This window comes from Labrus mixtus, chromosome 5 (assembly GCF_963584025.1).
Source record: "Labrus mixtus chromosome 5, fLabMix1.1, whole genome shotgun sequence".
NCBI lineage: Eukaryota > Metazoa > Chordata > Actinopteri > Labriformes > Labridae > Labrus > Labrus mixtus.
Window position 1 is genome coordinate 19,645,342 of NC_083616.1, and position 26,055 is coordinate 19,671,396.

A 26,055-nucleotide genomic window follows, 5' to 3' on the forward strand; every position below is an offset into this window, starting at 1 on the left:
GGATCAGTTTCAAAGCTAAAGCAGCATCTGCACTGTGAGGTTTCCGGGGTCTTACTCTTTAAAGGGGATTGTTTATGTCAGAGCTTGATTAGCATACATTGCATTGACCAGCATTTCCCTTCATGTATGTGTTTCCCTGATGCTTACTGATGTATACATTTGAAAATTTGCATCCATTTTCCTTTGGAGTACAAGCGTTTTATACATTTCCAGCAGAACGCACACAAAACAGCTTTCAACCTAATTTTAATTAAGCTCCACTCTTCACCCCTATTGGTTAGACAACACTTAATATATCAATCATGGATCACAACACTTAATATATCGATCATGGATCACTCAGAAAGAATCTCTGTATAATATTTCACATACTCAGAATATACAAGAAGTGAGGCGGGGGGGGGGGGGGGGGGGGGTGTGTGTGTGTGTGTGTGTGTGTGTGTGTGTGTGTGTGTGTGAGTATAATGAGGGAACACTCTGCATCTCAGAGATAAAATGTGACCTCATTAATCACTGCTTAGTGAGCAAACAGATCAAAGAAGATTCCAAATGTGCAATAGCCATATCACACAAATCAACATGTTCCTGCTGGGTATTACCTACAGCACATTCAGAGTCTGTCATGTTGCATTAAATGGGAAAGATAAACCTGCATGCTTGAGTGGACTATCCATGACAGAACCTGTCATCTACATACTTTCTATTAGTTTTTTTAAATCTTGTTTTTTTTTAGTTGGTTCAAAGTGTTTGAATGGGGGATTGGAAATACCTGTGGTCCAGGTGTTCCAAGAGGACCTTGCAACCCAGGTGGGCCACGGATACCCTGAAACAAAGATGTCAGCTCAGTGAAAAAGTCAACAACAAAATGTAAACATACAGGGACAAGTAGAATAATTATAACAAATGGTAAATGGGTGACACTTATGAGGAGCAGAACAAGGTGCGTTCTTTTAAACACAATGTAAACACACAGATGTTCACAGAGATGCAGTGGGAGAGACTTGGCTTATCACCAGAAGCAATCAGTGTCTTTCTAGATAACACTTTAACATGCAGACATGAGAATCCAGGCTTAGAACTACCAATTTTATTATTCATGGATGACTTACAGACAAACACATTCCTACCTTATCACCTTGGAACCCACAAGGCCCTGGCTCTCCTGGTAAGCCAACATCCCCCTGCGAAAACACACAAAAATAATAGGAAAAATTATCAAAATGTTGGTAATTATTATCTAATCAATACGAGTTACAGCGGAGCAGGGTGACACAAGGCATGTGTTTTGTTTGCCTTCTCTCGAGTAACAGTTTGTCGCCTTTAACAGTCTTGTATTTGTGTAAAGGCAAGGGTAGTAGTCTGATAAAGACATATGCAGATCACCTTATCACCTTTCAGTCCTGGCTCCCCTTGGTTACCAGATACTCCCTTGGAACAAGATGATTAAAAAAACAAAACAGAAAAAAAGATCATTTAAATTGATTAATGAGCAGTCCTATTGTAAGACGCGGTGGAATAACTGAATACTTATATCAACCACATAATGGACTCATAATGGGCAGAAAACCACTTGAAGTCATTTAAATGCAGCCTGTTTGTATTGTAATCATATGAAACCTAGACAGAGACTTAACGCATCATTTACCTTGAGCCCTGGTGGTCCTGGTAAGCCAATAACGCCAGCAGGGCCCATGTCTCCCTGCAAACAACGACACACACATACTTCTGAGAAAGCTAAATGTCCAGACAAATCTTCAAAAAGCTGGAATGATAATCACACTTTTAAATGTATTCTGGTTTGCCTATGGCTGTATTTTGTCTCACAGCTGCTGTTATTACCCGTAATTAGAGCAGAGTGTTATTTAACATATTTGCATAACTGTATCAAGATAATTCTATATCGCTTTATTTATTTACATCTATGCATATTTTTACACTGTATAAAACAGTTAACTACGTCTGAAAAATGTTAAATTGCTATTACCAAACATAAACTTTAAAAACCAATAAGATTAAGATGCTAATGAAGAACTTACAGAACATGAAATTACTAAGACATTACATCTAATGCAAGCTCCAGGCACTGATACTCAGTGCTTCTGACAGCATGACAAAATATTGAAGTGTCTAGTCCAGGACAGGAGCTCACAACACTCAACAAACTTTTTGAGCTGAAAGAGGAGCCCAGTAAAGATTCAGACTTTCTTTTATAAAGCACTTTTTGAAACATTGGTCTCGAGCTGATTTCCAGGAGGACGAGAAGACAAAAGAGGGATTTAAAGGGGTAAAGAGAGCGATACATAAAAACAAAAGGAACCAAAATGAGAAAGATTCAACACTCACAATAAGACCTGGGACTCCACATGGGCCAGGAGCTCCCAGTTCACCCTAAGAGGACAAATAAATAAGTCATAAACAAAATGTGTAGCAGCAGCACAATCAGACAGAGGTGTGGAGTTGCATCAAAGCAAACATTTGTCTCAGAATTTTACAAGTGTTTTGTTCAACTAATCGCTAATCGTGTTTTGCTCCACTAATCGCCTAAGCAATATGTGTCTCCATTCAATTGAGCGGAGTGACTGAGCACTTGGCAGTAGATACAGAGAAAAGCTTGTTTTCTGAATGATCCACCCTGCAAGCACATGCCATGGCTTCATCGTCTCCAAGCTACGAGTCCGATGGAGGGATGGATGAAACACAGATCGCTGTGTGGCCTCCCTGTTGCTTCCTCCTTTAGTCTATGAATAAAAGTGGATTCAATTTAGATGGAACATCCTCCCTCTTCTCCCTAGAGGCAGAGGAAGTGAGGCAATGAGGCCTGAAGGAGGCTCTCAGAGGTCAGCCAATCATAATCTCAAACTGACCTTGTCAATCAGGAGCAGCGAGGGTCAGTGTAAAGAAAGAGGAGAGGCGAGGGAAACTGCTGCTGATGGCCTCACTAGTTTTATGATGGCTGAGGAATATACTGAATGACTGCATGGATTTGTCTTATGGTCAGTTTGTAGTTCCAACATAGTATTAGCAGTAAGGTCAGAGAGTGAAATTTTTCATAAATGATTTACTTTTCTAACTTGGTGGAAAAAACAATGACGTGAGCATCAATATTTGTAATTGTCTTGACCGCTTGTATCCCTAATACTACTTTTGTGTTACAAACTGTATTTCAGTTTAGTATCACCTTTTATATGTCTTCTGGTTGTGGTGTCCATATTATTACAGGTTTCTGACACATCCACACCCATGCTTTTATATTTTTTTGTATGGCCTTGTATGACCCTTTTCACATTCTTGTGTGAAATACAACGTAAATTATTCTGCAAAGGATTTCTCACATTTTAGGGAATTTTAGTGAATGCACATCTGCCTTCATAAGTCAATTTGTAAGTTCTTCTAACACAATCCTTAAGGCCTGTTTGTAAGAAACCAAAGAGTAAAACAGGACTAAAGGGAGTAAATATAACTGTTGGAGTAAATAGTGCGTTTTTAAGTATGCCATTTCACTTACTGGGTTTCCATCAGGGCCAGGAGGTCCCCTCTCTCCAAAACCACCAGGAAACCCCTGAGCACACAAAGAAACAGGATTGTCAGATAACCAGAAAGTAAAGTGAGACACTGCCAACATGGCCATTTTCATTTTAGATGTATTGATTCATTTGGTGGTTATTAGTAGGGGTTTTTTAATGCCAAATGAAGAGGGTCAATGAAGTTTAAATAATGAAATCATAAAGCCCATCACACAAATGTTCCTCATGAGCCCTTAACATCTCTCAAGTGTACAACTCCCCCCTTATCCTCCGACCCCCAAAGTGTTTCCCAAAACAGAAGTTTGCTGAGTAAAGCCAAGCAAATCCCATCAAATGTGCTCCCAGTGCTCCGTTCCTGGGAGAGCAGCAGGAAATTCCACGGTTGAGTGTTTCTGAGCGACTGAGTGTCTGTGTGTGCGCATGCTGGCGGGGAGCGTTCGGCAGCCCGCGAACCAAAACCCCAGGACTCGCCTAAATGGCAGAATAAAGCTGCTTGGCTCAGGAACTGCTGACTAAGTCTTTTTTTTTTTCTTTTGCTTGGTGCTCGTAATTCCATTATGGAGGCAGAACAAGAGGCGTGATGCAGCCGCGAGGCCACACGCTCAACGTGTGCTTGTCAAAGTGCCAAGGTCAACATTCAACCCAGCATACAAAGGCTCAGCGCAGAAGAGGAGCGCTACGGTTAGTTAAATAATAAAGGGAAGAATACCAGAGAGATATCTTATTCTCTGATATAAATCAAGAGAAAAAGATTAAATCAAAGTATTAAGACACTGAGAGACATAAAAAATCTGAATGTTTGTGTGGCAGGCTGCTGAATTAGAACATTGGGCATTTATTTGTGGATGAAGAAATGAGCAGTAATTGGTGCAACATGAAGCTCAAAGAAAATGTGGAAAAATGTGCCCGTTTCCAAAAACATCAATAACTGGCTTGGTTCTATCAGAAACACATGTACGTCCTTTTAACTCATATTGACATCAACTTTTTGCAAGGCTAGCAAGACTCCTTCCTTCTGTGATTGGTCCAATGAAACTGCTACCAAGTCTGCTGTGTGAAACAATTTTAGATTAAATATACACTGAATAAATCCATAAGGAAGGTTACTTTTCTGTTAGATCTGCAAGGAAAACACAGAAGAAAGGGAGCTGTTGAACACTACAAATTCACATGGCATTAGAATTTGTTATATAATGGATGAAGCTGTGTTAGGCTCACAGGGACATGCGTTTCACTTGAATCTCTGTGGGATCAAACATGTGAAGTTCTTCTCTCGTGTGTTTTTCCGAAATATGTCCAACTTCACTTCTGCTGACTCAGGAAAAAAAAACAAACTTGTTGCATAAAGTGACTGACCTCACTTTCCACCACAGAGGGAAATAAATGGCATGTCATCATCATGACTTGGCTTTCATAAGCTGTGTCACTGACCAATACTGCATAATAATAATATATATTTTTTAAAAATCATGTTCAGCCACACAGCAGGCCTGGGAAAATATCTGATTTACACAAGTGGTAACGTGCAGTTTCAGTATTTTTCATGTAAGCCACAGAGGATGGGAAATTTACTTCCAGGCGCCAATGACAGTGGACTTCGCTGATCTGTGGGTAGAGACTGCAGAGAGCCAAAGCCACAACTGACACATCCGATTATCATATCAGCCTAATGCAGAACAAGCCCTGTAACCATGTAACCATGTACATCGTCTAACATACGGATCACTCAATCGAATCAAAAAATGTGTTTCCTAATCACCTCCAGTCAGAGAAAATTAATCAAGTAAAATATAAGGATGAGGAGTCACTGACTGCAACATGAGTTCAATAATTACTGACTTTAACAGAGGCAACCAATTGAGAAAATAGATGTAATCTGCTGACTTTTGAACGCTGGTGTTCCTAACACATTCAGTAACCCTCCCCCTATAGTAATCTAAGCATTACTGTGCCAGAGAGGGTGTTACTACAATTTCTATACACAGATTTATAACTGAAGCCAGGACTCTGTCAGAGTAATGGTATTATAATACTCTCTAAAGTAGCTCTGCACTACAGTAAGAGTCCATAAATCAAGTAAACAACACCCTCACTTTCATGGGGCGGCATAAAAAATGTTTCTCGGAGAAGTATGTTGAGAGAAAACTTTACCGGCCTACCCATCTTGCCCTTCTTCCCATGAACGCCAGGAATTCCCTGGAAACAAAAAGGAAACAGAGATGAGAGACAGAAGATTAAAAAACAGAGATAAAAGTACAAATTACAAATAAGAACAATTAAAAAAAATAAAAATATTATGAGACTTAAAAGTCTGTAGCCAGACTTGCAGTATTGTGAGATTACAATCATCCCTGAACATCAGGAAACAAGAGTGTTGGATAGAATAAAACAAAGAAAGTTATATTAGCATTAGAGAATGATTAAAGTAGCCATTTCAGTTTGCAAACCAATTAAAATGTTGTTTAGAAGCCTGTTCGGTGGCTTTCTTTGAAATTATCAAAATAGAATATTTGGTCTAATGCTTCAAACAGCCACTAAATGGACTTAAGGTGTGATGATTTTGCTGTACCACTTGGCTATCATGGCTAAAAACTATGTCAAAATACTTTATGAAACGTCTACATTTTGTGGCACTGTTTTGCTCAGGAGGCTAATGGGAGTAAGAGTTCTAGCTGGCTTTAATTAAATCTAAATCTGCCGCCTACATTTTAACCTCATCCATTACAGTAGAGAGGTTGGAGGGTGAAAGTTTGATCCATCACATCATGGGAGCTTGTGCTACTTCAGTCTCATAATAGTGATTTGGTGAAGTGTGCCTGCAGTACTTCCAGAAAGAAATCCTTTTTCTATTTCATAGCCCATCATGGACAGATATATTATACAACCCAGTGGGCATTTACACTCACAGCCACCAATACTCACTCTCTCGCCATCAGGACCAGGACGGCCAAAAAGCCCAGGGAGGCCAATGTGACCCTGGAGAGATGAATAAAAGATGGAGTGGATGCAGAGGTAAGGCAAAGATAGATGGAGCAGCAAAAAGAAGGTAGACATGGGAGAACACAAGACTGAGCAGAGATGATTGACACTGTGAAGAACCTTTGGATGTCAAAAAAACACTGAGAAATGTCTAAAAACCTCTACAAATACTTCAGCTGTTATACTTTGATCTGTTACAGCACTGCAGGCTTTTCGTTACAGTAGTAGTGGCCTGAAGAGTTAAGCCTTGAGGCAAGTGTATATGCCCATGGACTGCATGGTGCTGGCTTCCACGATGTAGTCCAAGGGCACATACCCTCACATCAGGGATCTCTGGAGAACTTGCTGCCAAGCCTGCTCTGTGGAAGAGGAAAGATGAGTGGCCAAACCGCAGAATCATAAATTACACTGACATTTAATGAGAAGCTTACGTCTGAATGCATTATAATGCTCTGAGCAGAGCAACATAGTTTTATGATATTTGGCTAACATGAGCAAGAAAAGCAAGCACAAAGAGAGTTGTAAAGTGAGTTCATTGCCCCTTCATTACTTACAATACACTTGTGAAATCGCCTATCATAATCATCATGGAGTTAACAACAGTTTACACGTGGTGTTTATGATGCTGGCTTTCTTATGTACCTCCACTTGTAAAATTATTAATTTAGCAGGGATTATACAGTTCAGTTCAGAAAGATAAAGGGCCCTATGTAGGTGGCGTAAAGCCCTGTGTCTAAAGTTCAAATCACTTTGCGGAGCGTCTAACTAGATTTTGTTAGTTGCAGCACACAATCTGAGGTGCAGAGCGATCAGATGTTGGATTAAGTCGCTTGATAATACATATATGTGTTTTGGCATGACATGAATCAAACTGATCAGAGTGTCAGCTCTCATTCCCTTTAGGATCCATGTGCCCTGCAAGCTGGCGTGTTGCTATTTAAGCGGCAGATTTCAGTCTTCATTGTTAAAAAGATCGAACTCTGGGGTGCCAGTGGCCAAGTGGTAAGTTTGCATGCTCTATGTACAGAGGCTGAAGCTCTCCAAGCGGGTGGCCCGGGTTACCTTCCTGTGGTCCCTTTCCTGTATATCATTCCCCACTAAAACTCTCCCCAGTTTCCGACTCTATCCATCGTCCTTTTTCCAATAAAGGCATAAAAAAGCCCCAAAATGTATCTAAAAATAAGAAAATAATTATCTCGAGCTGAATCATTTAACGTATCTCCTTTCACTGTTCCCCTGAACTCACATAACACACACAGGAAACTGAATGAAAAATGTTGAAGGCAGACTGAAGTTACATTTCGCTGAATTATTGCCACAACATCAGACAGGACCAGACAGGATGTATGTAAACTAATGTTCAGTGAGCTCAACATCAAATAAAGGTAGGCTGTAAACATTTATTAGCTTATTTCTCTGCTGGAATCCTTGGCTATATTCTCTAATGCACGTAATGTACACTGAACAGTCCTTATTAATATCTGTAGGCTCTATGATCGGTGGTACTTGGAAGAGTGTGTGTGTTTCTGTGTGTCTTAGACAGTTGTTTTAACAGATTGGAATAAGTGAACCCGGAGGAGAGCTTTGAAACAAAGAAATAGAAACAAGAGCTCTCCGTCTCTCATCCCTCTGTCCCCTTAAATACTGAAATCTGAATGTATCAGCATAAGCACTGATATTCAAGTTTGGAGTAGGTGCACTGTTGTGCATCCTGTGTAGGGCTGGGAATCTTTGGGTGTCTCACAGTTCGATTCATGGGGTCACGATTCGATTCAGAGTCTATTTTCGAATTAGGACATACTTCAGGATCTACACCAGTCATCTGTGACTGATGAGCCAAAAAAAATTTGTTTTGGGAGTTATGAATCGATTTTAAAATTCTGGATCCATTGATTCAAAGTCTATTTTTTTAATTAGGACATACTTCAGGATCTACACCAGTCATCTGTGACTGATGAGCCAAAAAAAATTGTTTTGGGAGTTATAAATCGATTTAAAATCTCAGAAGATAAGAATCTCGTTTTTTTTTACATAAATCAATTTTTTTCCCTCCCCTCATCCTGTGTGTGTGGAAAAAGTTCAGGGGAGCGCGTTGTGAACTCGCCAATGTATGCCCATCTTTCTAATATGCCATCTCAATATCAGGAGGTGGTCAAAGGCACAGTCTGCGTCCTCAAGAAAGGAACCAGGAGGAAAATAAAAAAGACACAAGCGCTGCGTTTGAGCTGGGCGTACGATAGGGCCCAAAGAGAGAAATGACAAAAATAGCTTTTAGCCTGTAAGCTTCAGTGGATGTGTGAAGTTTGGATTCATCAAAAGAACATGAAAAACAAGTAAACATAAAAAGTCATTGCAACAAGTTTTTTTTTATTTTACAGCCTTACAGTGAAGAAAAAAACAGATTTATTTCCAAAACAGAGCTTTATGAATAGAGATCAGAAATACTTCCTCAAAGAGTCGACATTTAATTCTAAGGTTTAACTAAGATCCACTTACCCTGACTCCTTTTGGCCCCATTTTCCCTACAGGCCCGGGTAAACCCTAAATGTAAGAGATCACAGACAATATTTCTGAGGTTACAAACAGTAGCAAACATTAATTTGTGTCACTGTGAAAGTCCTGTCATGACAAAAAGGAAAATGTTATGATAAAAAATACATGAAACCAGGTTTTAAAAAACCCTCCCTACTTGATGATAAGAATCAACTTTAATTTCAAATGGAATCTGAAACTTCTATATAAAGTGAATTGGCCTCTCTGCTGCCTTTTTTTTCTTAAATACTTCACATCAATTTCTCGGAGACATCGCAGACAAATCCACCAGTGTGGAAACTCTCTCCCTGCAAGTATAAAGATCAACCCTCAGCTCAGGAGACATCAGCAAAGTGCAACGCATTGACATAAACCTGCAGCCCTCAGTGATTCACAGCCTACAGATGGTAGGGGGAGCTAAAACCTAATCCATCACACACCACTGAGTGTCTAAAGGGATCAGAGTTCAGACACAGTAAGTGCGCTTAATCGCAGACGCAAACAGTGAGACCTGTGCCTGAACTCTAAGTTATCATAAAGATTCAGAAGGCATAAGCCAGTGAGCAGTCGTCCAGCTGTTTATGGAGTTTAAATGTTCTTAAAGCTAAAGAGAAACAGATTTGAATGCAGAGAAAGCTCCACAGCTTTGACTCCTCAAGTGAAATGTTATTCCCAGAAGAGAGGTAGGGACTAACAATCACAGTTTGGACAGACAGATGCAGCTTGGCACTGGGGAGCTGTGGCATTAGTCACAGTATTATTAACCTCAACTTTATTCTTATCCTGAAGAAAGGACATTTCATTTTTTATTATTTCTTATTTTATTAGCATTATTAACTTTTCTGTCTTCAGAGTGGTGCTTACAGCGGAAACCCTCTGACATTTTATTTCCTCTCTAGACCGGGCATCTGTTGCTGAAATCCACAAAAAGCTGCTTCACAACACCTTGGAGCTGTTTGTCCCTCTTTCTGATGCCTTTTCCTTTCATTCAGCTGCTATAAACCTTTGATTTGGATTTGCCAAATTCGATTTTGAAATGCCGATGGCTGAGATTTTTTCCAAACACCCAATATCCTTACATTCATTTTTTTCTAGCTACAAAAAAGATTCAATTCATTCACATATATTCTATATTTTTTGTCTTATTCATTGTTGTGACAGTCAGAAAAAAAAACTAGCTGAACTTTGATTTAGAGGCAGGTCAGAATCACAATTTTAAATCTAAAACAGCTGCATTGGCAATAAAGATGATATCCTAACCTCCATTTATGGCTTCATCTTTCTTTATGTGTGAGTATGTGTCTCCATGTCTGTGTATTTGTGTATGTATGTATGTATGTGTGTGTGTGTGTGTGTGTGTGTGTGTGTGTGTGTGTGTGTGTGTGTGTGTGTGTGTGTGTGTGTGTGTGTGTGTGTGTGTGTGTGTGTGTGGCCCTGCTCAACCAGCACCGCAACACTAGATTTACTGCACCTGCCTGCCAGGATAGCCTTTGGCCCCAGTGCTTCCATCATCTCCCTGTTCACCCTGTGGAGTGAGAGACAGAAGACAAATCAGCACTTGAGGAGGACGTGAGACTAAAAGGGAGGAAAGGAAGGAGAAAGGGACTGAAGGATAGAGTGAGGGAGGCAAGGAGTAACCTTCAGGAAAAAGGTTTCCTCTATGCACATATGGTTTCTGTTGGAGTGGCAGTGATTGCAATAAGAGCCTCACAGACAGTAATAAATACTGAAAACAAGCACTTTATGTCTAAAGTCATAAACAACAGTTAATTGCTCCTATGGAAGAATTTTAATCTCTCAGCGTTAAATAAAGACCTTTTGTTTGGTCCCGTCAGTGTTGCTTAAGGAAAGAGGCCACCGCAGACGTTGCCCCTCTAACCATTCAATTAATCCGACAGTAAGTAGTAAGAGGTATTATTATAAGGTCAAGCTACATGCTGTTTAGACAACTGTTAGCACAGTTCTGCCTTTTTATGTTTACCTTAATTAATGCGCTATATAATAATACATCCCTGCACAAATACATCCCTCTGAAGGGAATGTTTAACTCTGCATGAATTGCAAAAAAAGTGAGTTCTGTTTCTTTATTTTCTGCTTCCTTTGCTAAACCGGATGGTGAATGTGTCAGCAGACATCAAGTTATAAATATCAAATCAAGTTAAAGGAGAAATCTTGTAAATATCCACAGGGAAACAGTAGTCAAAGTAGTCAGTAAAGGAGGAACTGTTGCAACAGAGGACATATCACAATGCAGGACGGTAATTATTGATACAATTATGCATTGTTGCAGAAAGACTATTATGAACCATCACATCTTTCTATTTCAATGTCAATGGCAGAAAGTAAATGTATAGTGCAATATAATGTAAGTCCTATAAAGTCATGAGAGTTATCGCAGACACGTATTCAATTCTGCTTCAGAATAACGAAAAATTTTACTTGCAAAGAAACACTGAGAGTGAGCTGTCTTCAGTACCAGAGAAAAAATATCTTTCTGGCACGAGGTGTCGCCAATTATTGTCACTGAATAAGAAAACAATGAAAAAAAGTTCATTAACAAAAAGGCCAATCCTTGCAGACTCCTCTTGATGTAACAAATTTTCTATTTGAGTCATCAAAAAGACTGCCTCATCTCAAGAAAGGCATTTTTTAATCGTTGTGACACAGCACATTTTTCTGCAAGATAGTACACCGGATTTGAGCTCAGGAAGGAGGGAGAAAAGGAGGAGGAGAAGGAGGAGGAATGACCTAGGGGTGTCCAAACTATTTAGCCCACTTGTTCCTCGGCCAAAAAACTCTTCTTCTCTATTCCGGCCAAGATTCCAGCACGACTTAAGTCCAATGTCTCTTCTATCTTAACTAACTCTTTTTCCACACACTTTTTTTGTGTGACGGTTAAAATGTTCTTTCTCTCCATTCCTCCTGTTTTGTATTATTAAATGGGAACACATGCTTTACTCGGATGGGAACTTTGTCTCTAAGTTATTGGCTCTTTTTATGAGTAAACAAACACAGAAGAGCAGCTAACACACATTGCAGCCATCAGACAGGCAAACAGCAGGCAGTGGATTTAGAGAGCATGATAACACCTCAGAGAGAAGGAGGGGGTGGGGGGGGGGGTGTTCACCTTAGAAATCACATTCTTGTTGTTTATAAGAGACACTCTTGCTTCATCAGAAAATGTTTTTGATGCCTCATGATTGTTTTTAACCCCTCACCTCAGATATTGTTGATCACATGGAAGTGACATCAGAGTTATCTGTAGGTATTTTCAATATCACACATCTTTTTATCCAACCCTTAACCAGTTTACTAACTGAGCTCAAATTAGTCCTTAAGTTACATTCAAATCAATCACTCATGTTTAATGAATGGTCCGAACAAAAGCATTATTGTAATTTGATGGTAAACAGGACTGATATTTGATAGATAAATGCTCCATAGATAATGCACATGAGAGAAAATGCATCATACACAGCACACTGGGGCAATGATTTAAAAAAAAAAAAGGAAGTACTCACAGGTTCACCAGGCAGACCAGAGGGACCAGGATGACCTTTTTGTCCCTGTAGATAAAGAAACATCTAGTTAGAGCCCTGAAAATCTAGTGAAAGTGTATGTTGGTCTATTAAACAAATATTAAGTCATTGGTCAAATTACAAAAAAAAACCTATTGTTGGCATAAAGTTTATCACTTAGAGTTCAGGAACATTTCAACATTTCATTTCAACACTGCAGGGGTTAAAATTCTGTTGAATGTCTTTCAAATTGCCTCAGAGGACTTGACTTGTTTTCTTTTTTTTTTTTTTCATTGACAACCTAATAAAGACCTGGACGGTTTCGGTTTAAATGGTCAACAGCAAGGACAAATGTAATAGCTGTGAAACTAATGACCACTTATCAGCAGCAATGGCTCGTTAACCCTGAATAAAACACTTCAATTTAACACAAGAACAATGGCTTTTTATTTGTTGTTGCAGCACAGCTGCTTGACCATGAATTTGTCTAATCGTTGCTATGAATGCACTCTGACAAAACAATACACAGCAATCTTGCATGAATTAAACTGTAAGCTAATTAGACAGGAACAAATGAACCCAAAAGAGTTTAATGGTCACCTTCATTCCCTGTGGTCTAAAATGAGCATGCCAGCTGCTCATGAAACGTATTCATCTTTTTACAATCAAGGTCTACAGATAAGAGCCATGTGAAGTCATGTCTGAGGGAAGAACACGTCTATCCCTTGAAGTGTGAGGTCATTAGCCACCAGCTGCCCTGTCCTGTCTGCAGCATTACAAGTAAACCATAGGCTGATGTACAAAATTCTGAGAAGTGTTATTAACATGTCACCATAAAGAGTCCCATACCAAGCAGTATAATGTCTTGCAGCAGGTGTGTATACATGAGGCTTGAATCTCCCTCTGCAAATATCCTGCAATATCTGGTAGCACGATGTCAAGCAGAAAACCATTTTGAAGGTTAGGAGATTATCAGGATGATTGTGAAGAAGAAGAAAATGTATCAAAAGTTGAAGGACTTTTGAGGGGTTCAGTAAACAACAATTCTTATGTGCCCCTTTTTTGGAGAGGTAGAAACGCTCAGCCGTCATTCAGAAGACAATATGATTCTATTACATGTTTATAAAATATTTTAATGTGGTGTGCAGCATCATAAATAAAGATTTTCTATTCCAAAAATTTGAGGAATTAAAATTGGGGCACTGGTGGTCTAGTGGTTAGCTTGCGCCTCATGTGCAGTAGCTGTTGTCCTCCAGGTGGGCGGCCGGGGTCCCCAATTTCCTACTATATCCACTGTCCTCTGAAATAAATAAAATAATACTTTATACCATACTTTGTACTTGGTCAAATCATTCGAAGAAAGCTAAAGTTGTGCATTCACTGACTCATGTAACAGACGTTTAGTAATTCTCAAAGATTTGTTGAGTCCAACAAAGCCCTTAAAAATGGAAGAAAATCCATTTCTAAGGATTATTTTGAGTGATATCTCCTGCAGTCCTAGACGAATGAAGCTAGATGCTGGTCCATTGTCCACAGTTATTCAATCAGACTGTGTCACACTGCAGCCTTGTAGACTTCCTTGTTGATGTTGATTGTCTATTTTTTTGCAAACTCAATGTGCTTTGAGTTGGAAAAATCTGACAGGCTTTTTGGAGTAGATGAGTTTCATGTTTAAGCCAAAGAACTGCAGCCTCAGGAGGACAGAAGAATGTGCCTGGGCCTTCCAACAAGGCCAATACAGCTGAGTACAGTAAAAGTGGAGAAAGGATATCTGTCTATTCAGTGTGTAGGTGTGTATTGTAAATGGACTCAACAAAACTGGACAGCTATCACAGTTCTGTTCATCTTTTGTTTGGCTGTCTGTTCTCCATTAGGTCACACTTTCTATGAAGCGAAAACAACTTTAATTTGTGTAACACACACCAGATCAACCCTGTAGCCAGCAGGGAAAGTTCAGCTAAAGCAGCAGAGTAACCCCTGCTTACAGACCTAACACACTTTCCTCAGCAGTGTCAAAGACATTTATATTTAATTCACACAAAAACAATAATATTTTTTCCTTCCCAATAGCAATACTTAGACCTATAGCTGGAAACCGAGTCCCACTACAATAACTATACAGTTAAAAAAAATCATATAGTATTGGTGGGCCAAAAAAAACGATTGCTGACATATTGGTAGTGTGGACTTACATTACACTCTCTGCTCGCATTACACTGTTGTTTGTAACTATCACTTTTTTATTTTTGGCTTTATTGGTTATTGCATTGCATTAGTGCAATGACTGGCAAACTTGTTGTATTAGCAAGTAAAGGTAGAGATTGTTACACAACATTGGAGCGCAGAAAGAAAAAACTTGATGCTTGCATAACAAAAAATAAGTTAAAGGCCTTGATCAGAGCTGACAGACGAAAGGCCAAACTGGTCCAGGGCTGTAATGTTCCAATGTGTTCGACAAAGTTTGACATGTGCACACACACGCGAGGCTCTTCTTACTTTACAGTGCAGACCGTTGCCTGACTCCCATGCAACCTCCTCATTACATCTTTACACATTTCCCACAGTGAGGAAGGCTTTTTCTGGAAGTGGGCCAAGGAAATGAGCATGAAACTCTTTAAAAAGGGTCCAAAAAGTACGCAACAGTTCATAGTTTTAAGATCAGGTTGGACAAGAGCAGACCAGAGAGCCAATGCCCGGCTTCGTCATTGGCTGATGATGGAATTACTGTGTAATTTGAATTCAAAAGTGCCTTGTAAGGAGTTTTCGCTTTCGTGATCAAAAAACTGAATGAGCTAGGAACAGCTGCAAGCAATGAGGTGCCTGGTGGCTTTCAGCAGAACCGGGCTTTCCTTTATTTGCTGGATGCAAACTACAGTTTAATACTTTGTATGTCTGTCAGCAGTTACTTGAAGGACCGATGTGTCATTGAGGTCGGCACAGATTTGATCAGATGGACCAGAATCCAACTTGAGTTTATCAGAGGAGGAGGAGAAAGGGGATCTGTTACAACCATTCTTAATATCTGCCAGGATGTCTGAACACACCCAGAAAATATTCTTAATCAACATAACCACAAGAAGGAATATCAGCTTTTCCCATGACTCCCCATCGCATGACTCACAATGCTAGCAGAGGTCTTCCTCCATTCAGTGAAGTCTCAGGGAAGGTTCCAGTTCAAAAAAGGAACCTTAAGCAGACCAGATGGTTTTTCATAGTCAGCGCTGTCCGATTGCATAACAGACTGTGGAGCTCCGGCCAAAGCATTATTGCACACATGCTTTTGTGTCCCAAATGAGGACAGGGGTGTGTGTATGTCCAATTGAGAGAGAAAGTTTCTTACAAAGGAATTTCATATTGTATGAAAATAGTTTTATTTAATTTTTTTTATTCAAAACTGCCAGATTATAATTCTGACAGAGGACCACAAATGGAGCAGTGTGATGGCGAAGTGGTTAGTGTAATGAAGGAAATGAGGATTTTTTGACACGCTTTTATAGCTTTGTTTATCCAAACTGATTCTTCCAAAACAAAGAGAGTGTCAGCCAACTCAGCAGTGATTTCCTGCTTTTCTTTGGTCTCGTTTCATACACAACAAAACAATCACTCACTCACTCTAAAAACTAATTAAATTAAATTTATAAATGAGCTTGGGGATTCAGTGCCTATCTGTAAATAGGCTGGGTGTACACATTTCATAGATTTGGGGGTTCTGTGGGAGTTTTGTTTTTGTCCCACATTGGTCTGAGTGACGTGTCTGCAGCAATTCCTTTTGCTAACAAGATGAATCCGGGGAAACTGCTGAATTTGTGATTTTTTTTGGAAAATCCACTGCACATTGTTGCCATCTCCAGTGTCTGGAGGCAGCTAGAAAAAAGGATGGCAGAGTATGCGAGGAATCAGCCATTGCTGCAGACAGCTCGAAACATTTTACTACTCCCTTCTATAAACATGGTGAGAAAGATGCCGTATGTCTTCCAGTCTGCTGGCTCTCTTTTAAATACAAGTTACTGCTATTCTAAATCAGCCTGACAAGATAAATCAACATTTCTCATTAACACAGTAAAGATATGTTTAAGGAAAGGAAATCTTTGTAGATCTTTTCCTCACTGTTTTCTTTTAAATGAAAAGGCTAAAACCAACAATGACATGTATTGACCGTGCAGGGAAAGCCTGACAAGTTGTTCCACTGAGTCTCAGAGGTTCATTGTTGCTCAAGAAATGTCTTCATTCAGTCTTACCTTGGTCTCTAAGAAAGGGTAAAACACCTGAAGTCTACTGATTCTATTGCAGTGAGCAGTAAGGTCAACAGATCAACCAAATGTCACATGTAATGTAGGAAAGGTATCAGAGAGGTAGGTAGAATTTGGACCAGGATCACTTAGCCATATGTTAAACTGTGCAGTGTCTTCCTTCCTTTAAATGATCATGGGAGCTTTAATTTTCAGTCAATCTGACCAACATCCTGTTGCTATGAATAATCACTACAGCAACACATTTGCATCAATCAGCAGCCAAAAATAGTTTCATACAAGTGAACTATTTTCTCCTGCCTGAAAAGACTTGCTAAAAAATCAAACTAACTTCTGTTTATATGGATATGTGGATGGTTTGAGATCTTTTGTACCATTAGATTATACAACAATCTGAGCTGTTTCAATTTTTTCTTATTAATGGCTTAAAGCCGAGTGCCACAGAGAGGGTAGGGATAGTTGGAGGTATTAGGGAAATAGATTGTTGTATTAATGCTGGTCATGGGATGAGTTTACATCAAGATTATACAAAAGCTATTTATTTATAATAAATTAAAAAAAAAAGCAATGCAAAAACATTGTCTTAGAACAAACTATGTGGAAAAACAAAGTGGGTTACAGAGTACTATGTAATTTGCTCACTCTGCATGGAAGGAAATCCAGCCAGCTCTGGTCCACTTGAGATGTGTAATTACTGTGAGGGGGATAACAGGCTTTGGGAAAAGGCCAAGGATAAAATGCAAAAGGCCTTGGAAAAACATGCTGCTTACCATCACTCTCTGTCAGGATAACCCAGCTCAGTGGCATGTGAAGAAGTCAAATAATGTAGACAAACAATTCAGGGCAGGAACAGATCACAGAGCTAAACCACATTCAGAACTTGTCCTACTTTTACAGGAATTGTTCTCCTGAGACTAAGTGACATAACACGCATTTGAAGAAAGCAAAAAGTTTCACTCTGTAAACTTCAGCTCACCTCGACTTCCTTCATCACTTCGAAGGCCTGTGATGCAGATGATGTAACAGCTGAGATATTCAAACCTTCAGTATTTCAACCCACATGGGAGCTTGAACACAGGTGTGTTCCCTGACGCCTGCATTAAGTGCGGCAGCTTTCCAAACAAGAGCTCAAACATCCATGTTTGGCTGGAGCTTCTGAACGCTGCAATATCACAGATTTTTCCACCTCAAAGGCAGTGAAGAGTGGGCCGGGGGGGTTGAGAGTGCACGTTTGATTTAGTGAGCCTCCACATACAGAACTCCACTCATTCAATAAAATGCATTCATTCAAGGTGTACAGTTTATGCCTGAAAACACTTTGAGAACAGAAAAAGAGCCAACACAGGAGCACAACATGAACCTTCACACATATGGGACAGGGCCAGTGATATTTAGCAGATATCAGTGACTTCCTTGTAGACTTAAACACACAAACAGAAATTCAGCTTGAGTTAATGAGATTAAATCAGATTTTCTACCTTTCGTCCAGCTTGGCCAGGCAGTCCAGGTGGGCCAAATACACCAGGTTCTCCCTAAAACAGACAAATTGTGTCACAGGTTATAAGCTGACACAATTTACCTTATTGTGTCTGCAAATAATGGAGTAATTTAATTAAATGAAAGATGGCAATGTGCATACTTTAAGTCCTTTGGAGGCAAGACCTGGGGACAATCCATGATCTCCTTTTTGTCCCTGGAAGATAAAAACAGAGAACAGTTTATTTTAAGATTCCAGATTCACTTTTCCCCCAGTGGGCTTGAGATATATCCTTTTCTGCACCAACGTTTACTGAATATTTGCTGCATTGCCAAAGCATTCCACTTCACAGGGCGCAGAGGAGTTTGCTGTTGGCATTTACACCATCAGAGTAATGAGTGCATCCTTCTTATTGGTGAGTCTAGCAGTTGTATTTACACTAAAGTACAGTCCGTTTATGCCCTCCGGTGACTCGGTTTACACCAAGACAGCGAGAAGTGATGGGGAGTGACCGTGTACATTCTTCTCCCTTTTCGGGTAGTGGGAATCCTGTGAGTGCATACTGGGTCAACATTCAACATCCAATCACACTAGTGGAAGAGAGGCCTAGGAAATTGATAAGTTCCTTAATGATAACTTCCTTAAAGGAAGAAAAAGAGGTGACAACACTGACTGTTGGACTATTAAAAAGTAATCCGATTATTCAACATTTCAATGAACATGAGACATGAGACATGGAGAGAAATCCTGCACTGTGACACATTGTGTTGCAGTGCTAAAGGAAACAATTTTTCCATATGGGGTCCAATCTTTCCATATCGTCGATGTCAAGTCCAAAAGGCTCCATGCTACGCAAAGCAGGAAAGACATGCACTTCTTCAAATGAAAAGGTTTTATCTCAAAAGTTCCATTACGCAGTATAGCAGACCATTTAAACCTACATGTTCCTTTCAGCAACTTGCCATTAAAAAAACTTATTGGGAATTTTCTGCAGACAGATTTCTTTACAGCGCCAAGAGTTTAACTCCAGCCAAGAGCACATGCATGATCACTGTGTCTTGTCTAAAAGTTTATACCTCAACTACATCATATGAAGAGTGTTCAATTAAAATGAGGCTAAATGAGGCAATTTCTTCTAAAAACTCAAGACCTAAACAAGTACTTGTGCTTTTTAAACACATGTTTCAGGCTGTCATTAATTTCATTTAATGCTTAATGGGAAGCCACAGGAGATAGATTGATCATCATCATGTCTCAGTTAATCATCCTTACGTCCTGATGAAGCGTCATAAACAAAACAAATCGCAGCTCAAACACAGCATGTTTCCATCCAACATGTTAATTTTTTCTGCTGACAGGGACCTGTGCCAGACCAGGCCCTTTGCTGTTTGAGGTTTGTGTGCAAATGGGTCAAACTGAGCTGGGCCAGGCTTGGTTAGGCTCCAGTAACACATATGTATGATATGAAATTTGTTTTTTTTTCCCCCCTTTGGTTGAATCGAGCCAAAACCATGGCATTGATTATGTTTTTTAATGTTTAAAAGCACTGTGGAAAATGCCGAAAATCCAATGCGTTCAAATGGATTAGTTATGGCCTGGAAATATGAGGAATTTTCCGTTTTATTCTAGCAGAGTCTAACATACATTGCCCTTTGTGATATCAGATTGGCATATTGTGGAGCAAAACAACCCTCTGTGTTGACAATTTAAATCAGCTGGAACGCAGACTGATGTCAAGTACTTGCAAATTAGTGAACCAGAAAGATTAAAAACTGCTGTTCTCTCCTCAAGGGAAACAAATGGCTTTCTAAGAGGCTGAAGAGTTGTGCTGTAACGCCAAGAGGATTTGACCTCAGACATGCAAACTCAGTGAAATCACAAACACTGGATCAAGAAAGAAACCAAAGATGTACTGCCTCGTCAGACTGACATGGTTGTGTTTTATTTATTCATTGTTCTTATAATGCCCTTGTTACATATTGGTAGATATGAGTTATGAAAGCACAGGCATATATTTTATTCTATTTAATTAACACATTTTTTTTGTAATCCTTCAAACTACTAGCATCCCCAAGAGGTTCCCCTTACCTAAAACTCCACTTCAGAGATTGGCTGCATCAACTTTTTAAAGAATAGAAAGTAACTTAAATGCCCTGTCAACTTTTAACCTAAATAACAAAAAGGAGATTAGATTATTTCTATTTTTGAGCTCAAAGTAAACATAAAAATACATTTTCATGATTGTTGGCTCTTCATAACATAACATTAGATATTTTTTCCCCTGCTGTGTTCTCGATGTAAACAAACCACCAACAGCATGTTATGTTTCAGTATTTTCCTCTCACATCAAATCCCATGAAAAGACCCAAACAAACACAGTGTGGGTCCATCTCTCAACACTTTCAGACTCCCTGACTCTGTATTTGGCTCTCAGCCCCCAAGCCCATTAGTTCCCACTGAAGACATAAATTCTTAAATAGAAGTCAAAATATATAGATGTCAACGTTATTTCCCGAAACAGTTGCATGCTGTGTTTTTTTAGAAGACAAAATGTAACCTATTTGGGATGCTGTCACGTCCAACCAGCTCCATACTGTGTTTTTGTTGAGACATCGATTAGTTTTTCCCCTTTCCATTTTCCCCTGAGATGGGAAATCTGAAGGAAATCTGAAGGAAGTCTGAAAAGGAGCTTCTGATGACGCAAAAATCGTCATTTTGCATCATCAGAATTTCCCCTCGCGGGATCAATAAAGTATAAATTCTTCTTCTTCTTGCCTATAATGCTGGCCGCCGCCGGCCACTTCCAGCTCAGCAGCCGAGCCATAATGCCTGCCTGTCAGCGGCGGTGAGAACGAGGATCCCGGGCCGGCTCAAGCTGGGGCGGACTGGTAGTGTCGGTGCTCTCACTGTTTGCCTATGGACACAGACATAGAGTCTGTATGCCAATTCCTTCTGGAAGAAATTTCGGAATCAGTTGAGGAAACGGCCTCATGTGTTGAAGTAAATATGTCTGTAAATGTTTTTATTACTATATTTCTACTGCTATATTGTATACTTTGGAGAAACTGTAACGATCGAATTTCCCTCTGGGTATTTCTCATTCTGATTCTGAACTAGAGGACCTTAGTGGGAGTGGCCTGCGGTGCTGTGCATTCTGGGATTTGGTGTCTTTCATCCACCTGAGCCAAAAAGACACTTTCTGCCTTTTCTCAGCCAAGAAGGCACCAACTTTAAAATGTATTTCACATTTCTACTACATATATGACCCAATGTCAATACAGATTCATGTTTCAACGGGTGAAGTATCCCTTTAAATGGCTTGAGTCATTTTCTATGAAAAAAATTCCAATCTCTTAAATGTGAATATTTGCTAATGAATGAATATATCTAAGATGTGAACATATGGACATTTGAGGCAGTTATCTTGGGCACTAGGAAACACTGATTGACAGTTTAAAACTTTTGAATCATTATAGAGCTAACAATTTATCAATTAAAAGTAAAGATAAAAACGATTTTCAACAAATGTAATTGTCAATGAAAAGTTTAGTCAGTTGCAGCCCTATTGGCAACCATTTCAAATTAATGCTGACCCAAATTTCTTTTAGGGCAGCTTTATACAATTGAACCATTTAATAGATTTAAAAATGATAGCAGACTGAAGTGTTTAAATTGTAGTAAATTGTGGCACTACTGACATTTTTTCCCTGAAATCTTTTGTTTCTAACATATTTAAAGGTTGCAGCTTGTTTCCTTTTCTTCAGATACATATTACAAAATGGACCGTATGTATTTTATCCGCCCAGATAGAGAAAGGGAGCAATTGACGTGAAATTGTTTTTCCTTGATACCGTACCTTCACTCCTGGAGGTCCAGAGCGACCAGGGTTTCCATGTGGGCCAGGTGGACCCTGAAAACAAAAACACACATGATTAGTACTATGTGTATTCACACATGTATGCACATATTGTTCCCTTTCCACTGTCTGTTTGTATTATGGGACAGGTCAGCGGTGTATAGGTGCTCTGTGAGACTTACTGCGCCTCATGCCTGCCTCGCCTGCCTGTCCAAGTTATGACATATGGATGTGATTTTCCTCATCCCCACACTTTTCCCCTGGTTTCTTGGGTCCCACAAAGTGAAGGCCACTCATCCATCACCCATATCCCCCAATCGCTCTGTGCCATAGGTGTCTGTGATATACAACCTGCTTCAAAGCTTTATTCATTGAGCGATATGTGTCAAAAGTTTGATCAGAAAGGACAATCTTTTGCAAGTCCGGCCTTGGGCAGACATAGAGGAGCAGAGAGTGAGGAGACTACTATTTTCTCTTTTTGAAGGGACTATAAATTCAAGCGAGCGGCATAGAGGGATTGTTTGGAAAAATAAAGCCACAACTTCCTGAAGAATCCTTTTGAGGAGTTCAGCTGCACACACGGTCGAATTGCTGAGCATAGACAACCTTCTCCAGAAAAACTGAAACATGTTCAGAAGGCCTGAACAGGAAGCTACTAGGATCGTCAGTCTGAGTTTTTCAAACTTTCCATGCATTGAGAGTAGAAACCTCATTCCCCTGAGCTAGAGGTGAAAGTAAGGGATTGTATAACTCTGAGTGAAACAGACGCTGGAGGCCAAGAGGTGTAAGAGTATGGTTGGGCGATCCAGCCAGTCTCTGTCTCTGTTATTTATCTGTGCTCAATTATCAGACTGTGGAGAGGAGGCGAACAGCTCCTCACACAAACTCTCTCCCCCCTCACAGGCGCTCACTGCTGGGCATATGGAGCCACTTAACAGAAGCTCATCTACAGATTTCCTCCTCCTCCTCCTCCTCTATTCAGAGCATACCCCTTTCCACTCGCTCGATATTAAAACGTATGGAAGTCATTATCTTCAGATAGGAAGCAAAGAGAGGAGGAGAGGTAGAGGAGAAATGAAAAGATGGGAAAGTATGTTTCCATTTGCATTCTTGCTGTACACAAGGTGAAGAGGCACCAGGTGGGTGGTTGTTATCCTGATGGAGACAGATACTTGATGGGGAGAGTGAGTCACTTTGTCTATCTATCATCACGCGGCTGAGAAGAGGAATAAAGTGCCTCTTTGCTTGATTATTAAAAAGAACTCTTCACAAGAAACCATTTAGAGACCACCAGCAAATATAAACACAAACATACATACAAGTGTTAATGTAAACACAGGTCAACACACACACACACACACACACACACACAGTCACACCTGAGGCCTCCAGATGAAGGGCACCTGTATGCCAGGGCTGTGGCCAGGTTTACGATGTGGGCCACAGACTTTTACAGGAGTGAGACGGGGAGTGCTACTGTTTTTATAGATCATTAACTCTGAACAGACCCGCTGACACCTTGACTGGACAACAAGTGAGAAGAAGGAAACACTCACCCCCAATTCACACATACTCCGTGCGCGCCGCGGTCCGTCAGCGCCACGGTTTTGCTCCGTCGGACGGCTCGCGCCCGTGAATTGGGGGTCAGTCTTTAACCCGGTGAATTTTAAACACAATGTGTATTAAGAAGATGTTATGGCTTTTCATTTAATCTTTATTTGTAGTTTATCCTACATTATGTACCTAGTATGTCACGCTTAATGTTAGTGTCTATTTAACAATAAATCTATTGCTTGATAAATCTATTGCTTGATAGCATGAAGGTATATAAAGCTGTTTTCACATATGCACTCCGGATAGTATCTAGATAATTACAGGAGGAACGCTCTGGAGATTCTCCCGACCTAGCCGTTCACATATGCTCCTCACAGCGGGGGACTATCCCTGTCAGAGGGGAGGGGGGGCGGGGGATTTCCCGAGGTAAGACGTGACGTAAATGAACAACGCGGAAGTAGCGGCCGAAGCAACAGAGTCCGCTACACAACGTTATAATGAGAATATTTGCCTTCATATCAATGCTATGTGTAATCCAATGGAATGACAACATCCACAGAAGAGTGGAGAACAACATACTGACGAACAGAAAACATCATGCAGCAGTTTAATTACGTGCACGGAGATTGTAGTGGTCCCGTGCAGACACTTTAGCCGGTCACTGTATATAAACGTCATTCTCTTTCTATTGGCTCGAGTTGAAATCTTTGGAGTATATGCTGCCGCGTTCAGACATCAGCTCACTCGGACATTCTACGGAAAAAATCCTAGGGGTCTGGCCGGAGAAAATCTGGGTAAAGTCTGCGTGAAAAATGCAGCTGTTTGCGTTCACACATAGCCTAAAGCCCCTTGGGGTAGCCAAATCTCTGGAGTTTTTCAGGAGATTTCTGTAAATTGTGTCTTTAAAACTTATTAAAAAGTCATGACCTAGAAATGCTTTGCTTCGTGTTGTGTTCGTGCAATCTTATAATTTCCACACTGGGCAAAGCGTAGGATCATTATTCATGGACAACAACTCTTCTATTTACTGTGAAAAGCAGCAGTAAGAGTATTATACATGCTTTAAAGGGGTCATATTATGCTTTTTCTGGTTTTATATGCTCTTTAGTGTGTTTTCCAAGTGTCCTGTGCATGTTTAGGCACATCTATTTGCAAAAATTCAAAGTCCGCGGAAACGAGGCTTCTCCTACGTCCTCCTGTTAGCTGTAGCATTAGCTGCATGTAACGCTCGGTTCTAGCCCCCCTTGAAAAAATTGCCAGTCCGACGTCATTGTCAGTGTGAGATCACTGATCTAAGCCCATTGGCTTGTTGTGGCAAGCCCAGCAGGTCATGTTTCACGCCCATTAAACTTCTGTGGCACGCCCACGATATGCCGCAGCCTGTGGTAGCACAGTAGTGCTAAGGTGCTACCACAGGTATCATTATTAAGGTAATAAATATCTACAACACTGAAACGTCGTGCTCATGCCTTCGTGGCAAAGGTTGTTGTGTTTGTTCCTCCTCTCCGTTGTCAGATTGGTGAAGTTGAAAACCGGCCATTGCTGTTTGTATACTGATGTTTTTGCTCCCCTCGGAGCCAAAGTAGCTGCATTCCCAATATGGTAAAAGGGGCGTGACGTTTCCGAGAACCGTGCTGAGCGACTGACCAATTACGACAGAGCCAACCGGCCGACCAATCAGATCAGACTTGGCACACGTGGGGACCCTGGAACGTGGGAACTTCAGAGCGTTACAGAGAGAGTCAGAAGCGAGCCGGTGCATGGAGCGGCAGTACATGAAAACAGACACTTTTTTCGAACTTTATCTATTGTGAACATACTTTAGTAGGTACATAGATTAAATATATGAACCCCATAAAGGGCATAATATGACCTCTTTAAAGCAACAAGATAAGGTGGAATAAGTGCTCCTAAATTTAAGGGGTTGCCATTTCTTCTCCGGATTCTTTTCGAGGGTTAAAATTAAGCAGCAACCTTGGGGCGCTGGTGGCACAGTGGTTAGTGCACGCACCCCAAGTATGGAGGCGATGGTCCTTCAAACGGGCGGCCCAGTTTCAAATCCCACCTGTGGCTCCTTTCCTGCATGTCATTCCCTACTCTCTCTCTCTCTCTCCCTGATTTCCGACTCTATCCACTGTCCTATCTCTCTATTAAAGGCACAAAAAGCCCAAAAAGAAATCTTAAAAAAAAATATAATAATAATAATAATTAAGCAGCAACTTCAAGGGTTTAAAAATGAAGCCAATAAAAAAAAAACTGCAGTACAGACCCCATTAAAATGCTTGTTTTTACAGAGGAAATTTAAATATTTACAACATGGTACAAAAAATGATATTTGTCTGATTACAAACTGTCTTCGTGGGAA

General features: G+C 40.2%; 1 protein-coding gene across 2 annotated transcripts in view; it reads right to left on the reverse strand.

Moving 5' to 3' along the window:
• The window catches only part of col27a1b (collagen, type XXVII, alpha 1b), a 68,911-nt gene that overhangs the window by 25,612 nt on the left and 17,244 nt on the right, over positions 1 to 26,055 (reverse strand). For both annotated transcript variants that reach the window (XM_061038413.1, XM_061038415.1), the window contains exons 5-18: positions 22,137 to 22,190; positions 18,443 to 18,496; positions 18,282 to 18,335; positions 12,557 to 12,601; positions 10,507 to 10,560; positions 9,000 to 9,044; positions 6,447 to 6,500; positions 5,676 to 5,720; positions 3,506 to 3,559; positions 2,344 to 2,388; positions 1,646 to 1,699; positions 1,384 to 1,428; positions 1,128 to 1,181; positions 770 to 823 (exon numbers count right to left, since the gene is read on the reverse strand). In XM_061038413.1, coding sequence (XP_060894396.1) covers positions 770 to 823; positions 1,128 to 1,181; positions 1,384 to 1,428; positions 1,646 to 1,699; positions 2,344 to 2,388; positions 3,506 to 3,559; positions 5,676 to 5,720; positions 6,447 to 6,500; positions 9,000 to 9,044; positions 10,507 to 10,560; positions 12,557 to 12,601; positions 18,282 to 18,335; positions 18,443 to 18,496; positions 22,137 to 22,190 — 711 coding nt within the window. The remainder of the gene's footprint in view (positions 1 to 769; positions 824 to 1,127; positions 1,182 to 1,383; positions 1,429 to 1,645; positions 1,700 to 2,343; positions 2,389 to 3,505; positions 3,560 to 5,675; positions 5,721 to 6,446; positions 6,501 to 8,999; positions 9,045 to 10,506; positions 10,561 to 12,556; positions 12,602 to 18,281; positions 18,336 to 18,442; positions 18,497 to 22,136; positions 22,191 to 26,055) is intronic.